Here is a 25,670-nt window from a genome sequence, read left to right on the forward strand (position 1 = left end):
AGCCACTTGGGCCGGTGAATTTGCCCAAGAAGCACCAAGCTTCTGTCTTATCTTAAACCTATATATATATGCACTATGTGGCTCTCCATTAACCCCCATCTCACTCCCAGAAATGTGCCCATTGAAATTTACTTATATTATGTTGCAATCAGGTCCTTACATGAAATGGAATGGACAGGTGCTGCTACTTCAAATATTAAGCTAATACTTATGTTTTTTTTTTTCAAAAAACATTTTATTGTGTTGACAATTTCAAGGAGTGTTTACAACATGTTTTGCATGGCATCATCAACAGTTTTCCATTTTTCTTTTTCCAACAACTTTGCATATACATAATCCTGCTGAATCTATTGAATATTGCATATCCTATCCTAAGGTACATTTTGTAGTGCGACCCCGCGGTAGGGTTTATACTGCGTGGTATCTCCATCATTGTATTTAATAGAGGAGTGTTCTAGGGTGGCACGGGCAAGAGCAAGTGGCCCATCTTGGCGCCTACTCGCTCTCCCTCCCCTCCCCCCTTTTTCTTTGCTATACTGTCTTGCCCTCCATCCTTCTCTATATCTTAGGGTGCTTTCCCCTAAGGAACATCTACCGCTTGGTCGCCACCTAACTTATCCAAGGAGACAATGATACAGTCAACTAGTCTCTATTTGAACATTTTACCTAGATTCATTGTTATCATCATAAACTCACCGACTTCCTCAGCTTCTCCTCTCCCTGGGCGCCCCATATGTTCCTCTGGCATCCTCTCCACTCGATCACTCCCTAATACTTATGTTTAAATCACATTTTGCTGTTTTACTATGTAAATACATTTGTAATCCAGCACGTTATTATTCTGAGTTGCCCCACTCAAGCGGCTGCCATATTGAGTGGTGCACGTGAGGTTAATAACGTGCTGGATTAGTGTGGTCCTAGTTCATTTTATTACTTCATTGCTGTGCTGCATGTGTATAGGCCAATGTAGTTGGATCTGTATGTGCATTATAATGAATCGATAAAAACTTTTTTTAATTAATCAAACACGAACATTTTCATAATTACCAGCCCTAAAAAAAAATGTTACTTATTTGTGTATCACTCAGATGTAGATTCTCAAATCATCTCTGAATTGGTGCTGACACTGTCCTTCCTTCTGGAAGGTGGCTACTTTGTTCCTCATGGTCCCTGTGTGTGTTGTAAAGTAGCCACCACTCTTAGCTCATTCCTGTAATGGACTACAATCTCACGTTTAGTTTACCAATTTGTATTGTGATTGTAGTCCATCATGGGAGCGAGCTTGGAGTGGTGACTACTTTACAACACACACAGGTAGCTTGGGGAACAAAAGTAGCCACACTCCAGAAAGAACAGTTTCAGCTGAATTCAGAGATGATTTGAGGATCTATAGCTGAGTAATACACAAATAAGATACATTTTTGTTAATAGTTAAGGTACTTGAATGCATTTTTAATGTTTACCTCCTGAGTTTAGAGCATACCCTTTACAAAAAGAGACTGTCACTGGTTTTAGGTGTTTATTTTGTAATGTTTTATATCTGTATCCATTTAATTCCTCGTACTCGTTGTTACTGTGTTATACTCATGTACTTCTATACGAAGGATGAGCTCAGGTTGAGACCAAACCGAATCCGAAAATAAGTTCATCCAAACATGGAAGCTACATGAGCCTCCTGCCCAATCAGCTGTGGCTTGGGCATTCCCCACCCTGCAGCTGACCATAAGCAAAGTAGTGGGATGCTTGTGCTGATGTCATTTACCTTATATGGCCATATAGCCATATTAGGTAAATGTAATTTGCCTAATCTAGCCATGTAGCCATATAAGGTCAGTGATGCTACTGCACCCTGTCCATTTGCTTATGTCAAACCATGGGCGGGGAATTTCCCACTTGCAGCCGATTGGCTGACACGGAAGGCGCTTCCTTCCGTGTTTGGGAGGAGCTCTTTCTGTGTCTGGGAAGGGCTCCTTCCATGTTCTGGAAGAGCTCCTTCTGTGCTCCTTGTGTGTTTGGTAAGAGCTTCTTCAGGGTTTGGAGTAGCTTGGTTAACGTGAGCTCATCCTTATTCTATACATGTGTACAACGATTTGAGCTCAACAACAAAAGTTTAAAACCTTTTCTATGTATAATTTCTAACTGTATATCTACATGGGGAAAGCTATATATGCTCATTACATATGCAGGCTATGCTTCCTGCTTTTGCAGTGCTGCTTTAAGGTTATGCTTCACTGCTGCTTGTGACAATGCAAGTCACCTTACTCACTGAAAATAATGCACACTGTGGCTGTTGTCTCTTATTAATTGTGGTAGAGACTTGAGTATTTGTACTCAGCCAGTGAAAGTTCTCTTGTGTGGTTAATCTATACGTTTCTATATTTAATACAGTATCAATGTATGGGAGCAATTATGTAATTACGTGAAATGTAAAAGTGATATAAAATACCTAAAACACTGCATTAACAATTTAAAAAAACTCTTAATAGGAGCACACTATGCTTTTCCTTTTAGGTAAATTGAGTGAACTGCTACAGTATTTGCATTCTTATCTCACTAGTTTGCTGCCAATAGTTTTTGTTTTATCTTTGAAGTAGACTTGGTAAGACAAGAAGTGTGCTCAGAAACTAATACAGAAATTGATGAATAGATTTTCTATGACTAATTTAAAAAAAAAAAGATCCATCTAACCTCTACACATCAAGTCCATGGCTGCTGTACTATGGTTTGGTATAGCTGAGTACTAAAAGTGCACAGAAATGTTTGTATGTGAGCTCTGAGTAAACCCAGAAGCAAATCTGCCTCTATAACTGGTGAACTGCGATAAAGTTAATTTGTGTTTATAGTAAAATGCCAAGATTTTCCCTTTGGCATTTTTTCAGTTCAATTTTCATGAATTTATGTAGCTTTAGCTAGAGCAGATTTGCTAAGTACTGTTTGTATTTAAAGGAGAACTATAACATGAGTGATTTCCACTCACCTCATAGTTCTAAGAACTTTAAAAATGGCCGCCGCGCAGCCGTCGATCGTCTGCCATTTTTATGACACAGGAATGATGCGATGCGGGCCTGCCAATCATTCCTGTGTTATAAAGATGTCTGCCAATCGGCGGCTGCCCGGCGGCCGTCTTTAAAGCTGGAAGTGTACCGGCGGCTTCTGGGTGAAAGGCCAGCGGATGTCCCTGCCTTGCCAGACCTCAGAGCAGCTAAGAGCTTATGGGGCCTGTGCAATGAGGAGAGAAAGCAGGGGAATGTTATTCTCTTCACCTGTCTGTGGTTATAATGTTATGGCTGATGGGTGTAGAGTTGGTTTTGATGATGCAATCAAAGCTCACTTGAAAAAAATCCCTTTCATGTAGTGAGTGCTGCCCTCCACCTGCCCATCACGTCAACAACTTCCTGGATTCCCATTGTGCTTTGCATCTCTTTCCCTATGGCCTGATGTGATGAAATCTCAATTTCTCAAGACTACATATCCCATCATGTATTGCTTCCAGCAAGCAATGATGGTGTTATATTGTTGGAAGTTCAGATGTTGAGTTGTAGTACAGAAGGAAGGCTCTGAGTGGTGACACTCACATGAAGTGCATCTTTACAGGATTGTATTGGGCATCATTAATAAGTAGGTTTACAAACTTCTAGATCAATATGGTTAATATTATTATACAGGATTTATATAGCGCCAACAGTTTGCGCAGCGCTTTTACAGTATAAGGAAGACATTACAATCACAATACAATTCAAGACAAGATGGTAAGGAGGGCCCTGCCCGTGAGGTCTTATAATCTAAAAGGGAGGGGAAAGTGATACATGAGGAGGTAGCTGTGTGGGGATGAGTTGTTTGAGAACGTGATCATTGAGTTGTTAGTTTGAGGTGGGAAAGGCTTCCCTAAAGAGTAGGACAGAACTTATGAAAATTCAATATAGAAATACATATTTATTTTTAGTTTTTGACCATAAATAAATGCCGTTATCGATGGTATACATCTGGTAGAATATAGGGATTTGTTTCTTCTTCTACTCTAAAACTGATTGTATGAAAATATACTGCTCCGTTAGTGTTATATTATGATTTTTAAGTGTAGTATTAATTTACAATTCAGTACAAATAGTTGTATTGCTTTGTTACTTTCTCTCACCAGGATGTAGACTTTAGAGTTGTAAACATTGAATTCTAACTCCTATATATTTGTTTCTTACAGTTTTTGTATGCTTGTACTCATCTGGTTGTTTAGAAAATACAACTCCCTGGGGCAGGTAAGAATGTAATGAAATCTTGTCTTTAGCTTGGAATAGTTATCATTCAGATGACCAGAGAAAATGTGACTTCTGCACTTTAAAGTAAAACTCCATGCAAAATCAATATTTTGATTTTAATTATATGCCTCACAAATGTGTCCTACATTAGTCTTACTCTTTTACCCGTAAGCATCCTGCATATACACATTATTATTATTATTATTATTACATAGTATTTATATAGCGCCAACAGTTTGCGCAGCGCTTTACAATATAAGGAAGACATAACAGTTACAATACAATTTAAGACTAGATGGTAAGGAGGGCCCTGCCCCTGAGGGCTTAAGAGATAATTATTGAGGTTGGTAGGGTCCAGTGAAGGTTTTTTGGGTATTGGGGTGACTAGTGCATGTTTGAGTGGGGTAGGAAAGATTCCAGTAGAGAGGGAAAGATTGAAAATGTGGGTAAGAGAGTCTAGGATACAGCAAGAGGGTGACTGAAGTAATTTTGAGGGAACAGGGTCCAGGGGGCAAGTGCTGAGGTGGGTGTCAGAGAGAAGCTTAGTAACCTCCTCTGTGGTGACAGGGTCAAAAGAGGAAAGTAACAAGTGAGATGGAGGATCAGGTACTATAATAAAAGGAGCAGTTGATTGGACAGTGGCGATCTGATCTCGAATGGTATCTATTTTGTTTTTGAAATGAATGGCAATGTCCTGGGAAGTGAGTGAATTAGTGGGTGGTGGTGGTGGTGGAGGACATAGTAGAGACTTGAAGGTAGAAAAGAGTTGACGAGGTCTGGATGAGAGTGTGTTAATGAGAGTGACAAAATAAGTTTGTTTGGCAGCACGGAGGGAGGAGTTATATTTTATCAGGGCAGCTTTGTACAGGGTAAAGTCTTGCAGAGACCTAGTTCTCCATATGCATATTTTCAGATATGTTTTAATGTTTAACGGAGAGTGTGACCTTCCTTACCCCTTGTCTGTGCAGAGGAAGTAGAAGGCAATAGAATGAATGAGGAGTAGGAATGAAAGGGGTGGTAGTATGCAAAGAGAGAGGTATGGAAAAGGTTAAAGTGGGATAGTATTAGTGACAGGGGAGTGATAGATGCAAAGCAGCAGCAGGGCATCTGAATGGTAGTGAGGTAAAGTTGTATTGTGTTCTTATATAGGTAAAGTGCACCATGGGGTGGGTGGGTCATAGTAATAATACTAAGTAGCAACGGCGCTGTCACCAAGTACATAGTAATTAGACTGGCCAGCATACAAGTGTGTGTGTGTGTGTGTGTGTGTGTGACCTGGGATCTTAAGCCACACAGTCTTTAAAGTAGGAAACACCACACAACAATGCAATAGCTTCAAAATAAAGTCCTTTGCCTTTTTATTAATAGGTCTGGCACAACAGGCAAAATAAACATAACCAAACAAAAGTCCTTGCTCCACTGAGTTTTTTTTTTTTTAAAAGGCACAACTTAAATGTGATAATGTCACTTGTTCCCAAGGAAATCAAAGCAATTGGGTGCACAGACTTTTCAAATGAAGTTTTTTTGTCCTTTTTGAGAAGTCCTCTCAATCTACAGAAATCAGTGTTGCAGTATCCTACTTTTGCTGGTCTCTCCACTCTGCAGCTATCTCTCCAAATAACTAGTGCTGCTTGTTAGGTACAGGTGAGGAACTGGCTGGGCCAGACAGAAACTCTGGACTGGCTTCTCTACCTACTGTGCTACACGCAAACTGCGGAGTGGAGCACTGTTGAAGAAATATAGACGCTCTCTATTACCCTGCCTTGGGCTCTGTCACAATATATACTGTATATTAGGGATGCAGCAATACTAGTATCAGTGCCGATACAGAGTATTTGGGCGAGTACTCGTACGCCCAAATGCTCTGACACATACCCCCGATTCCGGAACTTCCTGTCAGAGGGAGATCTCCTTCTGACCTGCAGTGCCATGAGGGTGCATGGAGCTGGCTTCACGGTCAATCAGGAAGCTGGGTGGTGGGTTATGGCCTGCCTCCCAGCTTCCTTATTGGCTAAGAAGCCGGCTTCCTGACCAATAAGGAAGCTGGGAGGCAGGTCATAACCCGCCACCTGGCTTCCTAATTGGCCGGGAAGCCGGCTCCATGCTCCCTCGCAACACTGCAGGTCAGAGGAAAATCTCCCTCTGACCAGAAGTTCTGGTTTTAAGGCTGAGCTGCAAGTCATGACCCTCCTACCGTCCTCCTGATTGGTCAGGAAGCCAGGCTGCCTAGCAACAAGTGAAGCTGGCTTTCTAGCTAATCAGGAAGTCGGGCAGCACATCATGACCCGCCTCCCGGATTACTGATTGGTCAGGAAGCAGGCTGCCTAGCAACAAGTGAAGCCAGCTTCCTAGCCAATCAGGAAGCCAGGTGGCACATCATGACCAGCTGCTCGATTCCTCGATTGGTCAGGAAGCCAGGCTGCCTTGCTGTATTGTGAAAGAAGTGAAGCCGGTGTTCTTGCGAAAGAACACCAGCTTCACAAGCCTGATTAATCCGGGTCCACAGATGCCGGTATCCGTAATCGGTGAGTACCGGAAAAAAAAAATATTGGTACTCAATACGGAAAAACTGCTATCGGTGCATCCCTGATAGATATATATATATATACACAACTAAGCTATTTAGACTAGACAAGTACAAATGTTCCCCAGTTCTCAGTCATGCCAGCAAAAGAAAGCCGCTTCTAAGGTTTTAAAAAACACGGATCTCAATGTACAATACCTGAGAATATATGAAAAGACACATCCTAGCTTCAAGACAAAGCTGCTCCCACATTGAAATACATAACAACACATTAAGATCAAACTTATCTTGCCTGTTGCTGCATCTTTAAGAAAATTTAGTGAGTAAACTTCCAGGTAAGCTTGTTATCAATTTATTAAGTGCTATGCAGTACAATATGTAGCATAACATGAGGGCTGCCATAAATTTGAGCAGTGATTACACTATACCATCACACCTTAATGTAGGTGTCTTGACTTCCATACAATTGGAAATGTATGCCACATAACTGTTCTGTTTTTATTTCATATATAGCACCATGTATGTCTGAAAGACTGGAGTAATCAAGGGCAGTTATTCCATTGCTATTCTTAATATAGGAGGCAGCTTCCTTCACATGTCCCTCTAAAATCCTGTTAACCTTGCGCAACTCAGAGCATGTAATCTGCAGAAGGACACTGTGTGGTGGCAGCTGCGGGGGAATCTAGGCACAGGGTGTATTTTCCTGCTAGAAACTAATTTGATTGTGTAGTTAGAGCTGGACAGGTTAGCATTTATGTTTGTGTTACTGAAGTTATTGAATGATGGGACTGCTGATTATACTTTTCTAAAGCTGAAAGCACAATAATGCTCAACTGACCAGTTTGAAACCTACCTGCTATGTGAACTCTCACTACCTGTACAAAAACTTACTTGAAGCTGCCTAGAATGTGCATATACGTTCTATTGACCACAAAGTTAGGTTCAAAGTGCCTTACTAATGGTTATTCTCCTGAAATATTCAATCATGGTTTGTTATATTTTATACAGTAACCTTTCTTGTTCTGTGTGACTTCAAAGATAGCTAAGGTTATAATGGTGGTGGAGTGTCATGAACAGAACAAGCAATCTGCTCCCACGTTTTTCACTTGCCTTACACTGTAACATAAAACAAATTATTTTAGGAGTTTTCCCTATTTAAGTTTGGAGGAAAATGTTTCATAGTGCATTGTTTCATCATTTTTGCTTTTTCTTTTTTTTCGTATTTCTAGGACCGGGGTAGGCAACCTTGGCTCTCCAGCTGTGCTGAAACTACAAATCCCATCAAGCTTCTGCCTCTGGGAGTCATGCCTGTGGCTTGCAATACCTTAGGGGATTTGTAGTTTCAGCACACCTGGAGAGCCAAGGTTGCCTACCCCTGATCTAGGATATCCATTATATTAACCTGTTCTATTAGCTGTGTATAACAAACCACTGGTTAAAAGCATATACTGTATACAATGTATACAATATATACACAGAGCTGATTTATCTAGCTTAATTTGTGCTTGGGGTTGCTAGGGGGAGGAAAAATGCACTAAAATGCTTGTTATGGGAATTTTCAGGCACTCGCATTGAAATCAATGATGTGCAATTCTGCGCATGTACTTTTTTTGTGTGGCAAGCAGCAGCACGACGCTCAGGTGTGAAGGGCACCATTAAATATAATGGCAAGCTCTATGTTGAGCGTTGTTGTGCTTCAGGAAATGTCTGATTGATTGATTGTTCATGTGTGAATGGGGGTTTACTCAGCATTGTAGGTCAAGGCTCTGCAACACATCTATCCTAAACAAACAAAGCTTAAAAAGACTGTTGGGCATTCAGCCTTTGCCTGATCAACAGGTTAGTCTATTTGCTCATGCTCTGGGTTTAGGTCTGCCTAACTCTGGCTTCTGAATATCTTATCATGCCCTGTAGGCTGAACAAGAGAAATCAGTAACATTTCTCATCCACCATAAACCGCATGGATAAAGATATTTCCCAGGCTGGCTGCCGTCTATTCTATTCAGCAGCCAGTGGAACCTGAACAGATACTGTATCTTATTGAATACCCAGATTCTTTGACAAAAGTCAATTGAAAAATAGACTTGGTCAGATTGGGTGGGCCCGAAAGGGCCACCCACCCTTCACATTTCTAGCAATGTATGGCCAGCTTTAGTTGGTTGTTGTCTCTGGTGACAGAGTGGGTCCACCAAACACTGTGATACTCATTGTAAATAATCTCCATCATTCAGTTTCTTTTTTAAAATTGAAAAACCATGGGTCATTGAATCAACTATCCAAAAACTGCTATACTCAGAAAAGCAGAGCATGCTAAGGAAAAGATTTCCTATCCATACATACAAACATATTTACTGTATATGTAGTCATTGTTGCATAGCTACCTGCTACCTATTTAGACCTGAGATCACAGTGCTTGATAGAGGGAAATCTCATCGACTTCCTTTAACCGCTTCTCGTACTTGGTCACAGGGTGTCTCGGAGATTCCTGAGATGTGGTTGCTGAAAGACTTCATTCTGACAGACACTGTAATTTCTGGACACTCTGTGGTCCAAACTACCTGTACTATTTGTCTTAATCTATTAGCAACAGTCTAAGACCACAATATATAAAAGTATGTACCAGGTTTGTTGCCGCTGCAGAAGAATATTCACTGGATGTGACTAAGTACCATCTAAGAAGTATTTTTTAATCTGTTTGAATAGCAATTATGTTTATTGGAAGTCATCAATAGTCGTCTCCGTGTCTTTCTCCCATTTCACAACATAATAGAATACTTTCAGTGAATGACAACCTAATAAAAAGCTGTGAAGGAGAGAATTGATGTGGATCTCACAAGCTACCAAGATAAAATACTACCAATATTCGGTGGTCCAGAATATACTGTTTGCAAACTGTTTTGTTTGAAGATATCTAAATATTGAAGGGATTTATGCTATATACAGTGGATACAGTATGCAAGCGCCTATCAGCTCCTACTCTGACTCCTCTTTACCATGTCCGGTCCATCATCAGTCCATGTTCTGCATCTTCTTCCAGTGACCTTTTTTATGGTCTTGCATCAGGGTCTTGTAGCACAAAATTCTGAAAGAAAATCCTAGTGCTGGTATCATAGATAAATCAGGGAAGATGTTGGGTGATTCATTTAATTAGTGCCAACAGAAGATCTTAATGTGTCAGATGGCCTTGGTACAAAGAGACCAATACATCATGGATTAAACAAAACTAATGTAAAGGAAGCCTGGGCTGACAGAAATGCAGGGGTCGCCACTGTGGAATTCCTGCTAAAAATGCTATTTGTCCGGAAGTCAGGTTGACCCTGTGACTTCAATACATTCTAAATCAACTATGTGGAACAAGAATGTAGCCTGTGAAGTCAGAACTTCTGATCTGCTTACTTGTCCCAGTTTAGTGACTAAGAAAGTACTGAAGCCACTTGAATAGTTTGACAGCCAGAGAAATAGCATATTCAGAAAGATGTCAGCAGCTTCCATAGTTCTCTCAACAGATTTTCTCTGGAGGTGAGACCTTCAGTGAGTGTAATCGCATATTGCTAATATTTCTAAATAAGACTAACACAGCTGCCCCTTTCAATATATAAAATATAACTATAGACTCACAGTGGTTGAGGTACTTGTATGGCTTCACACTAGGAGCAAGTTAAATGGTGCTATTTATTGCATGTCTGACACTATTAGCTAGGAAGCCGGCTTCACTTGTTGCTAGGCACTTTATCAAGGCACAGATACTGTATATACATACAGATATTTTTAAATCTAATGTTTTTTAACATGTATATCAATGATATTTGCGTTAGATAATGCATGCTGAAAGTAAAATGTGACTCTGTCACCTTAAATCATCATAATGTAGCATGTGTTAGTGGATAAACTATCCAAAGTTGGCAAATATGTGAAACATGGAGCCTCTTTTCTAACACTGGGAATCATATTTATATCCTTTTTTTGATTGGTGTAATCAGCATTTTTCCAGTAATTTTTGTAATGTTGGGTAGATGTTTCAGCACTGTCTGAGTATGTCACTTACATTTAGTAACATAAAAGCTTTGCCAAAGAACAAAGTTCTATATTCTTATCAACTGTACGAAGGTTCACTGGGTCCAAACCAGACATCTTGCACCTGACCTGTCTGTGAGACTGCTATTTCTCCATCAGGACTAAGTGATAAGGGTCATCTAATCTATATTACAGTTTCATACAGGCACAGTAATGACAGTGCAGTAAAAAATAGCACAGAGATAGGAAAAATGAATGATGACATGCCTGCATTTTTTTAGTTGATTGAACATACATTTCCATAATCTGGAGGCAATTCACAGCAGCTAGATAGCCAGTGAACATCAACATCATACAGCCATATGTTTTTATCAATGGAAATATTTTTTCACCTTGCTTTTTAAAAATAACTAGTAACTCCTAAAATTGGACTGACTTGTGACTGAATTCTGTTTAAATTCATCAGCACCTGGTTATCATATAAAATGTAATGTGAAGATCAGAGCTCCCACTACTGAGGCTTAGTACTTGGTCTGGCCTATGCAAATGTTGCTTACATGATTATCTTCTTCATATTCTATATCCTGTGATGTTTACAACCTTGGTCATTTTTTTCTGTAACATAGGGGCTGCATTGTGACAATCAACTAAATAGATGTGCCATAGCTGCATTGCAATACATAAGTGGTTGCAACAGTGGGCCACCCTGTGAGCCTTCTGTCCCCTCTGTTTCTGCTTCTGCTACCATTTCCCGTGTCACTGTGTCTTCATAATATTCAATTCCTGTTGTCCCTTTTTTTTAATTTCATTTTTTGTGTGATTTAATACATAATTACATTTTTTTTATTCAAGCAGTAAAAGTACCTGACTTGCAATCCCTGGACAGCAGAACTCAGACAGGGAGAGTGAGAAGCAGTACAATCAATCAATGAAAGGAGGATAGAGCGAAGTTACTAAGAGATGAGCTTATCAGTCGGCTGCTTCTCTTTTCACTGTCCAGTTAGAGGCTGGGAGAAGGACAAGACCTGTAAGTGTTACTTAACTGCAGCAAAGAAAATCAGGTTTCCAGCCCTGGCCAACTGGATGAACAGAAGTAAAACAGTTCAAATATATACTATGTATGTATGTATGTATGTTATATATATCTATAGATATAGATATATATCCTTCTCATGAGTATTTAGCTCTTTGCCTGGAGATCAGCTTTAACACTGAATAATCAGATTCTAGCACAAGATGATCTGACTTATTTTAATATGCATATATTACATTATGTGTTGGCATCATTCCAAATCACACATTTAGTCAGACATGATCTAGCCCATATATGACCAATGTATTTCAAATTCCAGTGGATCACTTGAATTGATGAAAATCCAATGTGTGGATCTGCAATTTCACACTTTGTAGTCACTAACATAAGTAGGTGTGCATTTGATCAGCTGAAGTTTTTCATTGCCATCAGTTGATTATTCTATGGGTAAAGTAGCCTGCTATTAGGAATGTGCTATATCATAGGTTTTAAGAAGCCACATAAAGCAACTGCCTACTATGGTTTTTCTTTAAAATTGTCTTTCCTTCTCCTCTGGCCAGTCCCCAGTCTGCTGTCCCTACCTTCCTGTGTTAGGGTATCACCTTTTAGCTAGCTGCTAAGGAGACACACGTGCATGTGAGTTTCCAGCCAGGACATGAGCCTATCTGTGTACGTCCATAGACACACACAAAGCTTAGCAAGCGAAGCTTCTGCTTCCTCATCGCTCCACAGCCTTAAGTGCCCTCTTGCACAAGCCGGACACTCTGAGCACAGTGAAGATCTTCACAGACCCGGTGGTGGCGACATGAGACTGTAGGTAACTGTTTGGGGACAGGGGGTCAAAGAAAGGTACTGCTGAGTTTTTACCATAATGCAGAGAATACATTAATGTAAAAATGCCTAGCATTTAGTACCACTTTAAGCATGTCCAAGGGTAATGCTGATGTAAGCTGGCTGTCTGATTTCCGCATTCATTTTGGTCATTGTTCAAGTGTTGCAAAAGTTACATAATTCATCTTGAAATTTTGATTCAGATCCAACCAGACAGCTTAATAATTAATTGAACTTTCGCTCTGTCACTGTTCCAGGGAATTAGCAGGTCAACATAACCTTTGCCAGTATCACTAAAATGGCTGCTTAGCCATCTATTATCCAATACTTTGTAATTATCTATATGATGGATTCGCTTTATGATGATGTTATTAGCATGACATTTTGCTAAGATGGATTAAAGCTTTTTCATAGTAGCTTGATAGTTCAGTGCTTATAACAGTTGCCTTGCAGCACTGGGGTCCTGATTTTGTATTTCCACTATGGGTACTATACGCATGTGTTTTGCGTTCATTACCAGTTGGCTGTGTTGACTCCCCACAATGTAAAAAAAAACATACTAACAAGTTGCTGTGCTTTTACTGAAAGCCAAACCATGCAATAGTCCCATTTTGTAGGAAACAATCTCAGTACTTTGGCCAATAGAATCTATCCGGGCCCTCCTTACCATCTTGTCTTGAATTGTATTGTAACTGTAATGTCTTCCTTATATTGTAAAGCGCTGCGCAAACTGTTGGCGCTATATAAATACTATGTAATAATAATATTTAGAACAGACCTTGCCAACAGTTTCCAGTGGATTCTGTACATATGAATTTTGGTTTTGCAAAGGATCTTGTAGTCAGTAGTTAAAATTGAATGTTACAAGGTATTGTAGATTGGGTTCTCTGTAGCAATTATATTCCACTGGCTCACTTTTTTTTCTGGCTGTTTTCTGCATTATTCATTCACATTACATGTAAGTTTTTTTTTTTTTGTTTTTTTTCTTGTTTTGCTGTCAGTGGGAATGGATGGCAAGTGGAAAGCATGCATTTGCAAAATGAATTTTATGTGCTTCAACCACAATGACCTTATAAAAATCAAACGGGGAAATGTCAGATGGAACACGACTTTAGTTCAGATGCAACCAAGATTATCCTGAATGTGCCTTAAAGCATGCTTTCCAAGAGGAGAATTTTGCTTGTATCAGATACCTATGCGCTCAAGCCATAAACGTAAGGAAATGGATCCAAAGCCCAACCAAGACATTAACTTTTCTCATTTACTTGTAACTGCTTTAAAATGCCATGCAACTAGTTGTGAAATATAATTAGATTCAGAGAAATATTACTAGAACTGGAAACAATGCAATGTTAGCATACCAGAATCATTACCATGTTACCTGAGTTGGAATATCCAGAAAAACGTCCTCTCACCCCCTACAGACAGTCGCTGGTCATCCATACATATGGGTCCTTCCACTCCAGCATCCTTATGTTGTACTGTTTGTACATGTAAAATATCTGCTGGCTGAATTAGAGAACTTGTAACTTTAATGTTACCAGACAGGTAGTACTCATTTTGCTCAGTCCCTAAATTGCCGGCAGTCCTTGGTAGGATTTAGGTATATTATTTTATGATTTCTTACTGCTTGACCTCTGTCTGTTTATGGATTGCAATCTTACTTGTTGATTTGATACTTTTCTTAAGCTGCCAATTAATTTCCATATCCAGATGGGCAAAACCTGAGGGCTGGGAACTGCAAGTGTTGCACAACAAAACCTATTCCTCTTGGTGTGGGTTCCTGGCAAACATGCATTGGTACTTAGTTTCCGCTGTTTGGGGAAGGACATGCCTACCACAGGTGACACATAGATGTGTCACTACAGTCAATGGCAACCAATGTAATGTCTTCCTTATATTGTAAAGCGCTGCGCAAACTGTTGGCGCTATATAAATACTATGTAATAATAATATTTAGAACAGACCTTGCCAACAGTTTCCAGTGGATTCTGTACATATGAATTTTGGTTTTGCAAAGGATCTTGTAGTCAGTAGTTAAAATTGAATGTTACAAGGTATTGTAGATTGGGTTCTCTGTAGCAATTATATTCCACTGGCTCACTTTTTTTTCTGGCTGTTTTCTGCATTATTCATTCACATTACATGTAAGTTTTTTTTTTTTTGTTTTTTTTCTTGTTTTGCTGTCAGTGGGAATGGATGGCAAGTGGAAAGCATGCATTTGCAAAATGAATTTTATGTGCTTCAACCACAATGACCTTATAAAAATCAAACGGGGAAATGTCAGATGGAACACGACTTTAGTTCAGATGCAACCAAGATTATCCTGAATGTGCCTTAAAGCATGCTTTCCAAGAGGAGAATTTTGCTTGTATCAGATACCTATGCGCTCAAGCCATAAACGTAAGGAAATGGATCCAAAGCCCAACCAAGACATTAACTTTTCTCATTTACTTGTAACTGCTTTAAAATGCCATGCAACTAGTTGTGAAATATAATTAGATTCAGAGAAATATTACTAGAACTGGAAACAATGCAATGTTAGCATACCAGAATCATTACCATGTTACCTGAGTTGGAATATCCAGAAAAACGTCCTCTCACCCCCTACAGACAGTCGCTGGTCATCCATACATATGGGTCCTTCCACTCCAGCATCCTTATGTTGTACTGTTTGTACATGTAAAATATCTGCTGGCTGAATTAGAGAACTTGTAACTTTAATGTTACCAGACAGGTAGTACTCATTTTGCTCAGTCCCTAAATTGCCGGCAGTCCTTGGTAGGATTTAGGTATATTATTTTATGATTTCTTACTGCTTGACCTCTGTCTGTTTATGGATTGCAATCTTACTTGTTGATTTGATACTTTTCTTAAGCTGCCAATTAATTTCCATATCCAGATGGGCAAAACCTGAGGGCTGGGAACTGCAAGTGTTGCACAACAAAACCTATTCCTCTTGGTGTGGGTTCCTGGCAAACATGCATTGGTACTTAGTTTCCGCTGTTTGGGGAAGGACATGCCTACCACAGGTGACACATAGATGTGTCACTACAGTCAATGGCAACCACATTGCCAGATTATAAGACTCATGGAAAGAGCCAGAGCAGAAATGGATGCTACCTAAACAGAGTTTAATAGCACAGAATGCAGCCAAGACAATAACAACCTCTATTCCAGGCCCAAATTTGGTGTTAAAAAGTAAACCATTTTGCCAGCCCCTGGGAAATCTTCTTAGGCTGAACAAGCATATTAGGCCCCTTTTCACATGGGTGATCTGATCAGATCCGCCTGTCAGTGATTCAGGCCAATGTTAATGTACAGTATGGACAGGTGGATCTAAACAGACATGAGTCTGTTTACATCCAAATACCCCTGAAACAAGAACAGAGTTCTAATGTTGACGGACACATCTCTGCTTTACATCCGCATCCATACAACTTTTTTCCTCTAAAAGTAACATCTGTTCCATTCTGCTCCGATCAGCAGGGGATCCATGCATCACAAGGGATGGGGCCCATATAAAAGGGCCTTACTTGGTTTTTTATCATAATAACATCTGCAATTGCATCAAAAACACCACTGTGTTTCTACAACTCTGGTTCCCCAGGATATGGTGGTCCCTATGTCCTATTTAGAGAGCATAGACACTGCTTCTATAATATTCTGGGACATTATGATGTGTTCAGTGCAAATACATTTTCCGAGAACTCCTATGCATTAGACTATCTTGGCTCCAGTAATTCCTGTGGTTTTGTTGACCATAGTTGCAATCAAATTATATCAGCAAAAAGAGCATAAACAAGGAAAACCAGTGTCATGGTCTGGATATGTTACATTTATGTTTTGGTTTGTATTTAAAGCTTTTGCTGCTAATGGATGTGCTTTAACGTAAGGGATAGTTTTGTTGGCATTTTCCACAACAATAACAATCGTCAGCGGGAAGTAAAGGAACACAGCGGAAAACAAGCGAAGTATTTTTTTCTATGCTTTCTCTGATCAGTAGGTTCTGGTAAAGTAATCAGGGCTAATAATCAGTCTCAGTGAATGCCATTATCCCGTGGTTGTACTATCCACAGCTATGCTGAGGTGCTTAATGAGCATGGCAGGCTTTAAGGAGATCAATCAACCGTTTTTTTGTTGTTGTTTTTTTTTGCTCATGATTTGCACGGTTTAGTAGGAGAAAATGATCTCTCTAAATGGTGATGCACTTTACATCTTTAAATGTACAGCGGTTCAGCAACCCCGAAATGGAACATAATTAAGCTGCCTAGTTCAGGAAACTTATTCCAAGGGGGGTTTTTTTGCTCTACGTTCAAATCATCTGTTTGCTTAAACATATTATGAGATTGGTGTTTTGCATACCGCTGCACTGCAACGTATGTTTTTTGCATAATGAACAAGAACAGGAATCCCAGGAAGAGACTTGTGCCAGAAATTTGTATTCCTAGTAGAAGAGTGACTGGCTTGACTGTGATGTATGAATGCAGACTGTGGGACCAAAATATTTCAGTGTACAAGACCACTGGGGTCCCTGACCTTTAACCCCTTCACGACCAGTGATGTACATAGAACGTCTCTGGCATCGGGCCCATTTAAAGAGACTTCCGGCAGCGACTCTGTTTACAATTTTAAACCCGACTGATCAGCGACTGTGTGTTCGCTGATCGAGAGCTCAGCGAACACATACCGCCGATTGCCGAGTTTCAAATCCTCTCCTTGCAGAGAGTGGTGACTGTCAGTCACCGCTCCCCGCAGGGATTCCCCCTTCCCCTATCTGTGTAATAAAAAAACAGTGTTTACAATTCACTAAGGTTTCACACATACAGTAGTTCAGTTGAGTTTACTGCATAATCATTATACTATAATTTTTGGCAGTAAATTGATATACAATATTTCCCAGGTTCTCTCCCAGGTTCTCTCGCCTTTTAAATTTGACTAAATTCCAACTGATGATTCATGAGCAGGAATAACAGTTTATGAATCTAGCAATAGTTAAACAACTTTCTTAGAAAAAAAAGATTGCACACCTATTTATTTAGATATGTGAATGTTCTGAGGTGAAAATTATTGTGAGATAAAACTACAAAAGCAGTTAAAATAATTTTATGCTGTACAGACTAGTAAATTGACCAAACTTTGCAAAGTGTCAAAACTGCATGCAGGAGAAAAAAAAACCAACACGTTTTTGCCCAGCGTATTTCCATACTTCTAATTAGTTATTCCACCTCTCTTACCTACTCTATCAAAACTATAAAACAAGGCTATACATGCACTTTAAATGAGGACATTGTCTAGGTTAAAAAATAAAAAAAAGTTATACTCACCCAAAGCTCCGAGGTGGCCAGCTGTCACAGCGCTCCCTCCAGCCTGTCTCCTCCCACGCAGTTGCATTGAAATGTATGTCTATACACCGTGTATAGAATGTGATAATTTATGGGACCTTACACCACTGCAACCCAGGGGGAGAGAGGCAACGTAGGGCCAGTCTAAGAACAAGCCAGATCCAAAGGTCAGGGGAGTAAAACTTTTATTTAGTACCAAGACAAAATACAAGTTCTTGACCCTTGCAGTGTGGGGATAGCCCCACTGCGCTATAGCGGATACAGTTGTAACCCCATTATAACAGGAAGTACAATTTCTAAACTCTCCTTTGAGAATACTTGTTACCTGACTGTCATTCTGCTACTTTGATTTCAATGCTAAGTCATGACCGGAACTACAGCACTTTCACAAAGCTAAGGGAAAAATTCCCTTGCAAAGTGAACAGCATATTTGCCTTTAGTAAATCAACCTTGAGGTATAGGGGTTGATTTAATAAAGTCAAATAGGCTTAGGTTGCAAATTAATTTTCCTTTAGCTTAGTGAAGGGTTTACTTCCTGTCATGACTTAGCATTGAAGTCAAAGTAGCAGAATGACCGTTGGGTAACAAGCATGCTAGAAAATTTGGATTTTGTAAGGTAATTTTCACTTAGCTTAGTGAAATGAGGTGATGCTCTTCTGATTACCATCATCCAATCATGTGCAGGAAAAATACAGTTAAAAAAAAAAAAATTCCTCACATAGGATTGCGTATTCTTTGCAAAGTGAATTTTCACCACATTCACTAAGCTAAGGGAAACTTCCCCTGCAAGGTGCAAATTCCTTTGCAAAGTGAGAAAAGCACTGTGTCACTCCAGGTTAGTCCATGTTTGCCCGTTATAGCTAAGTGCTCGTCTAGCTCATACGTTGACCGCCACTATGCATGAAAAAGTGAATGACTGACTGCATACCAGCTATGCCCAAACCCTTTGCTTGTGTAATGCTTTTATTAAAGAATAAACAATGACACTGATGTGTCTCACGCACACAGGCACTTAGGCCTTGTTCACACCAAGCACGGAGCAGGTGCAGAGCAGAGCAGTTGCAGACCGGATCAAAACTGCGTCCAATGTATTCGAATTGTATTCAGTTCACATCGCAGCGTGCAGGTCCAGAGCAGGTGAAAAAACTGCAGAAGGCCCTATTTTACCTGTTCTGGATCTGCAAACGCATCATGAAAGCCCATGTTTACCAAAAACGTCCCGGAACGCATCAAAAATGCGGCACAACCCACTGCACTGCGTGTGCAGAAACCTGAGCGGATCTGCTCTGCATTTGGTGTGAACAAGGCCTTAGTCATCGGGTGTCTCTTACAATTTCTCAACCACTATTTATCTCGCATAAACTCCCCCCCACCTAATAGGGTTATACATAATCAGCTGTGGTTAATTACAACACAAATGTGCATGCGCTTACACAAATGTGCATGCTTTTAAAAACATCCAATGATAAAACTTCTATATCAGCCGTTCTCAACCTTAGTGTAATTGCACCCTCGGGTGCCTTCTGGATTCCCCAGGGGTGCCTCAATATTTTCGCGCAGCATCATGCCTTTCCATGGTGCAGGCAGGACGTCAGCACCATGGAAACAAATTACCCTAATTTCCTATCTCGGATAAGGGTCTGGTATAGATTATGGAGTGACCACATATAATTTTTAATTTCAATAGATTTTTATTGAGGCAATTTTCAATTATACAAGACAGGATAAAGGAAAAAAAAAAGGAAAATAAAGTAAACAACACAGAGGGTCCTAACAGGACCAAATCACCAACCCAATGAACGGGTAATGGTGCATGCACTGTAACATGAGAGTATGTGATATGTTCTATTGTGAGGTCCTGAGAGGTGCTACCCAGATATTATCTGAAAATTCCATGTATCGCTCTCTTTAGGATTAATGGGGTAGGTGTGTTTTTTCTGAGACCACAGATACCAGGGTTGCCATTTCCTTTGGAAGCTCGCTATGGAGTCATTGCGGCTCTCAACCGCTCGTTCGTATGCGCAGTGTAGTTGTAGTATCTGTATTGTTTCTGATGGGTTAACTGCCTGTGTACCCTTCCAATGTCTCGCTATTGTGAGTTTGGCTGCTACCCTGTTTCCCTGAAAATAAGACCTACCCCGAAAGTAAGACCTAGCACTATTTTCCAAGATTCCTGTAATATAAGACCTGCCCCGAAAATAAGACCTAGTTTGGGGGTAGCATGTGAGGGGCAACTTGAAGAGCAGGAGTGATGGTATCAGCCTGCAGGGACATACTGTATTAAGGGGATGACAGGGGACTCCCTCCGGCCAGCGCAGTGACAGGGAGCACTCCAGTACCATACTTCACCAACTGCTGTCCCCCTGAAGGCACTGCTTAATGTAATGGTACTGTAATAACATATAATTTTTTACTTTTATGTTTTGAACATTTTAGACTGGGATGCCTGGAGATTTTGCATACTTTTAAAGGGTACCATGACTGAAAAAAGGTTGAGAAATCTTGTTCTATATAATCCAAACATTGGAACAAATATTGAATAATCTATGCAAAAAAATATATAAAACCATTTGTTACCACCACGTTTATAGTTTCACCGTCCAATTCCCCATAAACACACACACACACACACACACACATTATTGCAAATAGGGAAATCGATTTTTGGCAAAATAGACTTACAAAGTTTCTTCCATCAAAAAACCGTACCCCTTAGCAGTTTTTTTCACCTTTCACGGCTGCCCACTAGAAGTAAAGTTTTATTGTTCTGTTCCTTTGCAGACAGTCCATATAAAAATCCGATCATTTGATAACGCAAGAATAAAAATGGCTCCAGTGACCCTTTTATTTTGTGATTTGAAATTTCTAAATGCACACTTTATTCTTTATAGCCCTTGTCATAATCCTAGCGCACAGCAAAGCCCTTCAGAATCATATAAAGGAGCCTGCTGGCAGTGCCTAATTGCACACAGCTGGTGAGAAATTCTGCATCTCTTTAATGGAATTATCACTTAAGAATATTCTGCTAATGCCTTGTGCCAAATAGGCAGCATCAGTTGAAAGACACAAGAGGAAATTTGTCATTTGCTGTTGCCTTTGTCTTACTTTAATTTTGTCTCCTTCTGCCCCTGAGGTCAGTAGAAAAAAGCATCACAGTTTTTTATTACATTTTCTCCCACTGTTTGGCATCTTGTCTGCAGACACATCTATGTACTTGAGCTGCTGAAATTACTAAATATAATCAGTTTAAACATTTGCCTAATTCTTATTGCACAGAAAGCAGTCAATAAGCAAATTTACAATTCTACCTGAGACCTTCACAAAGGAAATCTGTACCAAAATAGATTAGGAGGCTGCCAATGCCTACCTCTTTCTTAAAATGGTAAGTGCCTGGCAGTCATGCTGATCCTTTGACTTTTTGGTACTTTTTGAGTCACTATGCTTGAACATGCATGCAGAGAGTGAAGTGAGACTGAAGTTAGAATTCCTTAGTATTTCTTAAAGGAGTTATAAAGTCCCAGCATATACACTGTCTGGCCTCAAAAAAAGTCACGCACTCTAATATTTCGTTGGACTGCCGTTAACTTTGATTACGGCATGCATTTGTTAGTTTCATTTTGATAAGTGTATGCACTGTCACAACGTTTATTTACATCCAGAGCTGCATTAATTTTTCACCAAGTTCTTGTAGTGATGATGGGAGAGACGGACCGTTGAGTAAAGTCTTCTCTAGCACATCCCAAAAATGGGGTTAAGGTCTGCACTTTGTGGTGGCCAAACCATGTGTAAAAAAAAGTCTCATGCTCCCTTAACCACTCTGTCTCAATTTCAGTCTGATGAATCCTGGCATTGTCATCTTGCAATATGCCCAATGTACCATCAGGGAAGAAAAAATCAATTGATGGGAAAACCTGGTCATTCAGTATATTGAGTTAGACAGCTAACCTTTTATTTTTTGGGGACGTAACATAGCCTTGCTGAACCTCGACTATCCAGTGGAAGGCTCTTGCCTATTTAGCTAATCCAGGTGGTGGCTTTTTATGGCCAAGCAATGTACTATCCTGTTAAAACATCAGTATTGTAATCTGAATACATGCTATAGTTGTTTTTGATAATTCAATCAAAGCTTACCTAAAAAAATCCCTTTTATGTAGTGAGTGCTGCCTTCCATCTGTTCATTACTTTCAACAACGTACTGAATTCCCATTGTGCTTTGCATCTCTTTCCCTGCTGCTTGATGTGATGCAATCTCAAGACTACATATACCGTCATCCATTGCGTCCAGCAAGCAATGATAATGTAACATTGTTCAGATGTTGAGTTGTAGTACAGACAGCTGGCTTAGTTAGAGTGTATTGAGACAGTACATCCTATGGGCATCTTCAATAAGTACGTTTACAAACTTCTATATCAATATGGTTATTAGGAGTGAGATAGAACTTATGGCAATGCAATATAGAAGTACATATTTATTTGTAGTTTTTGACCATAGATGCCCTTAATTCCAGTTTACATATCTGTTCCCAGGTCAGTGACTCAAGAAATATTATAGCCATTAGATAAGCATGTAAATAGATAGTCTGCGCTTCTGGAGAGAGGTAGTAAAGAAGGAATGAATAAATAAATACATAAATAAAAAATTGAAAAATAGTGAATAAATCTATTCAACCCAGAGCAGCTCTGAAATGGGGATTAAAAAAATCCCTACGGTAATCAATAAAAATACAAAGCGCTAAAGGTACTAGATAATGTGTATAAAGGGTGAAAAATAGGTTTTCAGGCGAGTCGGCCTGGAGCCTATTAATAAGTGTTACATGTGACTAATAAACCAATACATAAACCAATGCTGTAATATGTATAAAACATAAAAACCAATCAAAATGTCAGATGAAGTCATATAAAAGTCTTGTAAAGCATCAGAAAGTGTTCCCTATGAAGAAAGTTCAGTGAACAGTGAACACCGTATGCAAACAAAGATAGCAGTGTATTTACACTTGATCCGAACTGCCCCTCTCGGATGGGTACTCACCAAATAGAAGTTGGTCAAAAGAGCTCTTAGTGAGTAATAGCGTAGTTGGACTTGAGCGCAAACGTATTCTCTACGGGTCCCGGCAGACGAACACTTGGCTTTCTCCCCTATGGCGCTGGCTGTATCTCAGGGATGAGGAGATCGATCCTTTATCACATTATCTAGTACCTTTTAGCGCTTTGTATTTTTATTGATTAGATAAGCATGGCAGCCAGGAAACTAGCGTTTTCAGAAGGCAAGGTCAGCAGAGACAGCCTCCATATTTCTCTCAGCATGTTTCTTTTAAATAGAAAAAATGGTTAAACTAAAGCTTAACTGGATTGGAATAAATGACAAACTAATGAGTAACTTGAATGACACCCAACATAAATATGAACAAACATGGCAATTGTGGTTAGTAGTAAAATTCTTCTTAGTGACCACTCTTTGCCAGGATGTGAATGATAGCGATCTCTATATTTCTTTTTTTGTACTTTTCATAATTGTTTTTAAATTTATTTACTTTCCTTTTAAAAAAGGCATTGAATGTCTGCTTTGCAATTTACCTGCTTTATAGTAGTATTACACTTTCAAGGTTTTTTTTCAGTAATGAATCCAGATCAAACAAATATGCATTGACCAGCAAAGCATTGCTTCACATTTTCATCCAATATCTGGATCGGCTGAGCTGAACTTCTGGCAGTTCACTCACTGCCGTTTGCCCTATTCTCATGGGGGCCGAACGGTAGTGAGTGAATAGCTGAGGTAGCGAGCAGAATAAAAAATTACAAGTTAATAAAATTAAAAAAAATACAAGCCTGGGGTCCCCTTCCCAAACTGTAGCAGACCTTTTAGGTCTGGTAGGAATGTTAGGAGGGACTCCAAGTTAAAAAAAAAAAATGTCCAGGGTCCCCCCCAAAGTCATACCAGGCCCTTTAGGTCTGGTAGGAATTATGAGGAACCCCACCCAAAAAATAGGGGGAAAAAGTGGGGTCCCCCCTAAAATTCCCAACCAGACCCTTAATCCGAGCAATCCACAAGCCCAAGGGCGTTGGTTGTGGGGGTCTGCAGGCAGGGGGGCTTATTTGCATTGGGGTACTCCCTTTTAACCCTTTCCCTGCCAAGGACGTACGGCAAACGGAGGAATAAAAGTGTTCCCGGCTGGCCAAGGCCGTATGCCGTACGGACCTGGCATTATCCGGAGTCTCTCATCCCTGCCTGGAGCTGCTCAAGGCAGGGATGAGAGACTCCATGGATCCCCACTGCTGTCCCCCACTTGTAGGGTCTGTGGCAGCAGGGAACCGAAGAAAAATCACCAGGGGGGCGTAGGAGCGAGCGGCTGCTGGCTGGGAGAAGCCACAATGTGAGGATGGCCGAGCGGTGAGAAACACGGAGCTGCTATCATCCTGTCAGTTTGCGGATGACAGCGGCTCTGTGTGTGGCCGAACGGAGGATCAGTACATATCAGTGATATTTACCGGTCCTCAGTGTGCAGAGCAAACACTGGAGTGATCCTCTGGTCACTCTAGTGTTAGTACTATGTGTCCCCAGTTATTTACAATGTGTCCCCCAGTTATGAATGAACAGGCTGTGATTTACATCACTTCCTGTTCATTCATGAATGTGTAGGGAACTGTCCTTTTATACACCTTCTGTGGTTTTGTTTACATTAATGTCAGCCACTACCATAGAGTTCTGTTACAAACAGAACTCTTCCTTTTCATAGAATATGCTTCCTGTCCCTGCTAAAAGGTTAGGAAACCCCACAGTAAGAGATATATGGGCTTTTCATGAGGTAATATGCAGTGTGTGCCCTCATGCCATATGTTGTGGAACTGAGAAATACTGCATGCTGATTCTGTGCTGAGTTCATTCAAACCTGCACTGTGTACTTTCACTTTCTATTATGTTGTCATGACTCCTGTGTGAGAATCCTGAGATCCCTGTCAGAGGTATCTCTGATTCAGTATCATTGAGCTATTTGCATACTGCAAGAAAATTGTGATTTCTCAGCTGTATAAGAGTTAAATTCACCTGACTAGGTCTTATCAGGTGAATCTTCTGTTGTTGCAGTGCACACTTGCAGTTTTTTATTTAAAGGAGCAGTGCCCTTTTTGGTTTGGAATTCCTTAGCTAGTGTTAGCTTAGGGAACAGTAATCATTATAGAGTAGAGGTAGGTTAGGCATCCGATGGCTGCTTAGACAGTTAGATGCCCGGTTGCATTGATAGCCTAGAATTAGAACAGGGGCCAAGAGATAGGATAGACAGGTCTGCTTTACTTTATAGGTGACGCATTACAGATGTTCTCCTCAAGAAGTGCATTCATCTGCTGCAGCTCCAGCATTGCGTCTTCTCAAGCCGGATTGGACTCTGCCTTAAATATAATCTCACCAGGAGCCCCTGCAACTGGACTTTGCTGCAATCCATAATTGGAGGTATCCAATTAAGTGAGTCGGCTGCAATGCGATGCAGTGCGTTCCGGCCAGAATCAGACCAGAACGGACTGCATCTGGTGTAAACGTACCTTTAAAGGTGCCCATACACATTACAATTATCTGCAGATTTTCTGTGGTCAGATGGAAAAAGTGCAACAGATTGGCCCAGGTGGAGATTACTCCATCCACACAGTTAAGTGTAGATGAAGGAATCTGTTGCACCTTT

General features: G+C 40.2%; 1 protein-coding gene across 1 annotated transcript in view; it reads left to right on the top strand.

The window, feature by feature from the left end:
- Positions 1-25,670, top strand: part of LOC108784649 (G-protein coupled receptor 1-like) — a 401,418-nt gene that overhangs the window by 27,433 nt on the left and 348,315 nt on the right. Inside the window, exon 3 of the mRNA XM_018553518.1 lies at positions 4,199-4,253. Coding sequence (XP_018409020.1) covers positions 4,199-4,253 — 55 coding nt within the window. The remainder of the gene's footprint in view (positions 1-4,198; positions 4,254-25,670) is intronic.

This window comes from Nanorana parkeri, unplaced genomic scaffold (assembly GCF_000935625.1).
Source record: "Nanorana parkeri isolate BGI_ZX_2015 unplaced genomic scaffold, ASM93562v1 scaffold122, whole genome shotgun sequence".
In the NCBI taxonomy this organism is placed as follows: Eukaryota; Metazoa; Chordata; class Amphibia; order Anura; family Dicroglossidae; genus Nanorana; species Nanorana parkeri.